We start from the raw sequence: 6,251 nt of genomic DNA on the forward strand, positions 1-6,251 counted from the left end.
ACTGACAGACAGAAACCAAAAAACTGGGACCCCAAAACTGCTGAGGGACCCCAAAACTGACAGGGACCCCAAAACTGACTGACAGGGACCCCAAAACTGACTGATAGGGACCCCAAAACTGCTGAGGGACCCCAAAACTGACTGACAGGGACCCCAAAACTGGGACCCCAAAACTGCTGAGGGACCCCAAAACTGCTGGGACCCCAAAACTGCTGAGGGACCCCAAAACTGGGACCCCAAAACTGACAGACAGGGACCCCAAAACTGCTGGGACCCCAAAACTGCTGAGGGACCCCAAAACTGACTGACAGGGACCCCAAAACTGCTGAGGGACCCCAAAACTGACAGACAGGGACCCCAAAACTGCTGGGACCCCAAAACTGCTGAGGGACCCCAAAGCTGACAGACAGGGACCCCAAAACTGCTGGGACCCCAAAACTGCTGAGGGACCCCAAAACTGACTGACAGGGACCCCAAAACTGGGACCCCAAAACTGCTGAGGGACCCCAAAACTGACAGGGACCCCAAAACTGACTGACAGGGACCCCAAAACTGACTGATAGGGACCCCAAAACTGCTGAGGGACCCCAAAACTGACTGACAGGGACCCCAAAACTGGGACCCCAAAACTGCTGAGGGACCCCAAAACTGCTGGGACCCCAGAACTGCTGGGGACAGGGCTGGGAGCTTTTGGAATGTGGATTTGTTTTTATTTAATTGTGTAACATTGATTGAATTTATGGAGAAGGTGAAGAAAAAGGATCAGGTTTTCTTTTAAAAGATTATTAATTATATTTAATTATTATTACAGTTCAAAATTCTATTGCACAGTTTTAAATTGTAACTTTTACTGCGTGATATAAAATTGCCAGTATATAAATATAGATATTAAAAATACATATATTTTATATATTTATACATAAAAAGTTGTATATTTTTATAGTTATAATATTAATATTTATATGTAAATAATATTATAACTATATAAACACAAAATATTAAATGTGTACTACATTAAATAGCATATAAATAAATATATAAATACTGTAAAATATATAAAATAACGTGAAATACAAAATAAATTACAAAATATAAAATTATAAAATGTATAATATAATGATGTAAAATATAAATAAATTTATAAATTCTGTAAAATATATAAAATATATATAAAATAACATAAATATATAAAATATACAATATAACACTATATTAAAATAAATTATAAAACATAAAATTATGAAATTATAAAATGTGTAATATAACGATGTAAAATATAAATAAATATATAAATTCTGTAAAATACATAAAATAAACATATAACTAGATACTGTAAATATATAAATACATAAAATTAATTAAATAAATATGTGAATATTACAAATATATCAACACATAAATATCCCAAATATGTAAACAAAGACATAAAATAATTGAATATAAAACCCCAAAAATTCCCTTTTCCCAGCCATCACCATCGGCCGCCTGGGCTATAAATATATATAGACACTATAAATATAAATATGTAAAATATATAAAATAAGTCTGTAAATCTATAAATGGCTACTATAAATATAAATATGTAAAATATAGAAAATAAATATATAAGTAGATACTATTAATATACAAATGTACAAGAATAAACAGATGAACATTACAAATATATCAATGTATAAATATCACAAATATGTAAACAAACACCTGAAATAATTGAATATAAATTCCCAAAAATTCCCTTTTCCCCCAGCCATCACCATCGGCCGCCTGGGCTTCGTGTGCCCGCAGGAGGTGGCGCCGATGCTGCAGCAGTTCATCCGGCCCTGGTGAGCCCAAATCCCCTTTTCCGCCCCAAATCCCCCTTTTCCACCCCAAAACCCCCCTTTTCCACCCCAAATCCCCCTTTTCCACCCCAAAATCCCCCTTTTCCACCCCAAAATCCCCCTTTTCCACCCCAAATCCCCCTTTTCCACCCCAAAAACCCCCTTTTCCCCCCCAAAATTCCGACGGGGGGGCAAAAATTGGGGGGGAAGTCCCGAAATTGGGGAGGGTCCCCAAAATCTGGAGGGGGCTGAAATTGAGGGGTGGGGGAGTCTCAAAATTATGGGGGGGGTCCCGAAATTTGGGAGGAAGAGCCCAAAATCAGAGAGGGGGCCTTGAAACCAGGGGGTGCCCCGAAATTGGGGGGGGGGTCCCAAAACCTGGGGGTCCCCAAAATCCGGAGCATTTTCCCCCCATTTCCCCCATTTTTGGGGCATTTCCTTCTATTTTCCTCTCATTTCCCCCCATTTTTGGGGCATTTCCTTCTATTTTCCTCTCATTTCCCCCCATTTTTGCCTCATTTTCCCCATTTTTTATCTGTTTTTCCCCATTTTCCCCATTCTTGTTCCATTTTCCCCATTTTCGTGCCATTTTCCTCATTTTCCCCCCATTTTTGACCCGTTTTACCCCATTTTGTGCCATTTTTTCCCATTTTTGACCCATTTTTCCCCATATTTGAGCCATTTTTCCCCATTTTTGTTCAATTTCTCCCCCATTTTCCCCATTTTTCCTGCTTTTGACTTCTTGTTCCCCATCTTTGTTCCATTCTCCCCCATTTTTCCCCTTATGTTCCCCATTTTTGTGCCATTTTTGCTCCATTTTATCCCCATTTTTTCCCCATTTTCCCCCCTATTTTCCCCATTTTTGACCCGTTTTTCCCCATTTCTGACTCATTTCCCCCATTTTTGCTCCATTTCTCCCCCATTTCTGACCTGTTTTCCCCCATTTTTGTTCTATTTCTCCCCATTTCTGACCCGTTTTTCCCCATTTCTCCCATCTTATCCCCATTTTTGACCCGTTTCTTCCCATTTTTGACCTGTTTTTCCCCATTTTTACTCCACTTCTCCCCCATTTTTGACCTGGTTTTCCCCATTTTTACTCCATTTCTCCCCCATTTCCCCCATTTCTGACCCGTTTCTTCCCATTTCTGACCCGTTTTTCCCCATTTCCCCACTCTCCCCTCAGGACTTCATCTTCTTCTGCGACGCCGTGGCCTCCTGGGTGAGCCCCAAGGACGACCTGCGGGACATGTTCTACAAGGTGGGGAGGGGTCCTGCAGCCCCTGACCCCGATCCCCTCACGGGGAGGGGTCCCTGTGCCCCCTGACCCAAATCCCCTCACGGGGAGGGGTCCTGCAGCCCCTGACCCCGATCCCCTCACGGGGAGGGGTCCCAGGTCCCCTCATGGGGAGGGGTCCGGCCTCCCCCAACCCCAAATCCCCTCACGGGGAGGGGTCCCTGTGCCCCCTGACCCAAATCCCCTCACGGGGAGGGGTCCTGCAGCCCCTGACCCAAATCCCCTCATGGGGAGGGGTCCCAGCCCCCCTGACCCCAAATCCCCTCACGGGTTGGGGTCCCACGGCCCCCCCTGACCCAAATCTCCTCACGGGTTGGGGTCCCGAATCCCCTCATGGGGAGGGGTCCGGCCTCCCCCGACCCCAAATCCCCTCATGGGGAGGGGTCCCACATCCCCTCACGGGGAGGGGTCCGGCCCCCCCTGACCCAAATCCCCTCACGGGTTGGGGTCCTGGGCCCCTGACCCAAATCCCCTCATGGGGAGGAGTTCCACATCCCCTGACCCCAAATCCCCTCACGGGTCGGGGTCCCTGTGCCCCCTGACCCAAATCTCCTCACGGGTTGGGGTCCCGAATCCCCTCATGGGGAGGGGTCCGGCCTCCCCCGACCCCAAATCCCCTCACGGGGAGGGGTCCCACATCCCCTCACAGGTTGGGGTCCTACAGCCCTGACCCCAAATCCCCTCATGGGTTGGGGTCCTGGGTCCCCTGACCCCAATCCCCTCACGGGTTGGGGTCCCAAATCCCCTCATGGGTTGGGGTCCCACATCCCCTGACCCGAATCCCCTCACGGGTTGGGGTCCAGCCCCCCCTGACCCCAAATCCCCTCACGGGTTGGGGTCCCACGGCCCCCCCTGACCCAAATCTCCTCACGGGTTGGGGTCCCGAATCCCCTCATGGGGAGGGGTCCGGCCTCCCCCGACCCCAAATCCCCTCATGGGGAGGGGTCCCGGGTCCCCTCACAGGTTGGGGTCCTACAGCCCTGACCCCAAATCCCCTCATGGGTTGGGGTCCTGGGTCCCCTGACCCCAATCCCCTCACGGGTTGGGGTCCCAAATCCCCTCATGGGTTGGGGTCCCACATCCCCTGACCCGAATCCCCTCACGGGGAGGGGTCCCGGGTCCCCTCACGGGTTGGGGTCCCCGCACCCCTTGACCCCAAATCCCCTCATGGGTTGGGGTCCCACATCCCCTGACCCGAATCCCCTCACGGGTTGGGGTCCAGCCCCCCCTGACCCCAAATCCCCTCATGGGTTGGGGTCCTGGGCCCCTGACCCGAATCCCCTCACAGGTCGGGGTCCTGAATCCCCTCCCGGGTCGGGGTCCCTGTGCCCCCTGACCCCAATCCCCTCCCGGGTCGGGGTCCCTGTGCCCCCTGACCCGGCCCCCTCACGCAGATCCCGCAGGGCTTCAAGGCGCAGGTGGGGGAGGAGAACTGGCAGCGCTTCGCCGAGCAGCTCCCGCCGCTGCTCAAGGAGCGCCTGGCCGCCTTCTACGGCGTCTAGGCCGCGCCCTCTGCGCCTGCGCGCCGCCGCCCGCGGGGCGTGGCCGCGCCGAGCCCCGCCCATGGGAGGGGCTGGTGTAAGCCCCGCCCCCCCCGGGTCCCACATCCCCTGACCCGAATCCCCTCACGGGTTGGGGTCCAGCCCCCCCTGACCCCAAATCCCCTCACGGGTTGGGGTCCCTGTGCCCCCTGACCCAAATCTCCTCACGGGTTGGGGTCCTGAATCCCCTCCCGGGTCGGGGTCCCGGGTCCCCTCCCGGGTTGGGGTCCCCGCGCCCCCTGACCCGAATCCCCTCCCGGGTCGGGGTCCCTGTGCCCCCTGACCCGGCCCCCTCACGCAGATCCTGCAGGGCTTCAAGGCGCAGGTGGGGGAGGAGAACTGGCAGCGCTTCGCCGAGCAGCTCCCGCCGCTGCTCAAGGAGCGCCTGGCCGCCTTCTACGGCGTCTAGGCCGCGCCCTCTGCGCCTGCGCGCCGCCGCCCGCGGGGCGTGGCCGCGCCGAGCCCCGCCCATGGGAGGGGCTGGTGTAAGCCCCGCCCCCCCCGCGGGCAGCGCCGTTCTCTCCCCTCCCCCCCCCCGGAACCGGGAGGGACCCCCGGGGATGGGGGGAGGGGCGGGGCTCCGGTGAGGAGCGCGACCCCTCCCCCACCCGCGGGGAAGGAATTTTGGGGGGATTTTGGGGATTTTTGGGGATTGGCGCTGCCCCCGGAGCTGCTGCTGCGGATCTGCGGCTTCCTGCGGGCCCGCGACGTGCGCCGGGTGCTGCCGCGCGTCTGCCGCGCCCTGCGCGACCTGGCCCGCGACGCCGTGCTCTGGAGGCTGCGGCTGCAGCGCCGCGCCCGCCGCCCGCTGCCCGTGCTGCCAGGTGGGTCTGGGGGCGCCGCGACCCCCCCGGGAGCCAGCGGCTCCGGGACCCCCCCGGGAGCCAGCCCCGACCCCAGCCCGCTCGGTGCTGGCAGCCCTTTGGGGCCCCCCGTGCTTTTGGGGGTCCCCCCCCCGGTTTTGGGGTCCCTTTCCACGATTTTGGGGTCCCCCCCAATGGTTTTGAGTCCCCCACCCGTGATTTGGGGTCCCCTCCCTGGTTTTTGGGGTCCCCCCCGTGATTTTGGGGGTCCTTCCATGGTACTGAGGCCCCCCCCCAATGTTTTGGAAATCCCTCCCCGTGGTTTTGGGGGTTCCTTGCCACGATTTTGGGGGTCCCCCCCTATATTTTGAGGGTCCCCCCCGTGGTTTTTGGGTTCCCCCCACGCTTTTGAGGTACCCCCCCCCGTGGTTTGGGGGGTCCCTCCATGGTTTTGGGAAACCCCCCCCCCTGTTTTGGGGGTCCTTCCATGGTACTGAGACCCCCCCAATATTTTGGGGGTCCCTCTCTGTGGTTTTGGAGGACCCCCTGTGCTTTTAGGGGTCACTTCCCATGATTTTGAGGGTCCCCCCCAATGGTTTTGGGTCCCCTCCCCGTGGTTTTTGGGGTTTCCCCCGTATTTTGAGGGTCCCTCTGTGGTTTTGGGTCCCCCCTCGTGGTTTTGGGGTCCCTTTCCACGATTTTGGGGGTCCCCCCTGTATTTTGAGGGTTCCCCCCGTGGTTTGGGGGTCCCCTCGACCCCCCCAAAGCCCCCCAGAGCTTCGGGCACCCCCTT

The 6,251-nt window shown here is 55.2% G+C and overlaps 2 protein-coding genes across 2 annotated transcripts in view; both read left to right on the plus strand.

Annotated features, from left to right (window-relative positions):
* The window catches only part of TNPO2 (transportin 2), a gene marked incomplete at its 5' end in the record, with an annotated part of 12,298 nt that extends 6,996 nt beyond the window's left edge, over positions 1–5,302 (plus strand). The window contains 3 exon segments of the mRNA XM_039715734.1: positions 1,691–1,826; positions 2,925–3,078; positions 4,957–5,302. Of these exon segments, the coding sequence (XP_039571668.1) occupies positions 1,691–1,826; positions 2,925–3,078; positions 4,957–5,064 (398 nt within the window).
* The window catches only part of FBXW9 (F-box and WD repeat domain containing 9), a 4,703-nt gene continuing 3,577 nt past the window's right edge, over positions 5,126–6,251 (plus strand). The window contains exons 1-2 of the mRNA XM_039715730.1: positions 5,126–5,140; positions 5,326–5,479. Coding sequence (XP_039571664.1) covers positions 5,126–5,140; positions 5,326–5,479 — 169 coding nt within the window. The remainder of the gene's footprint in view (positions 5,141–5,325; positions 5,480–6,251) is intronic.

The sequence above is a fragment of the Passer montanus genome, unplaced genomic scaffold, assembly GCF_014805655.1.
Source record: "Passer montanus isolate IOZ18808 unplaced genomic scaffold, ASM1480565v1 scaffold344, whole genome shotgun sequence".
Lineage (NCBI taxonomy): Eukaryota > Metazoa > Chordata > Aves > Passeriformes > Passeridae > Passer > Passer montanus.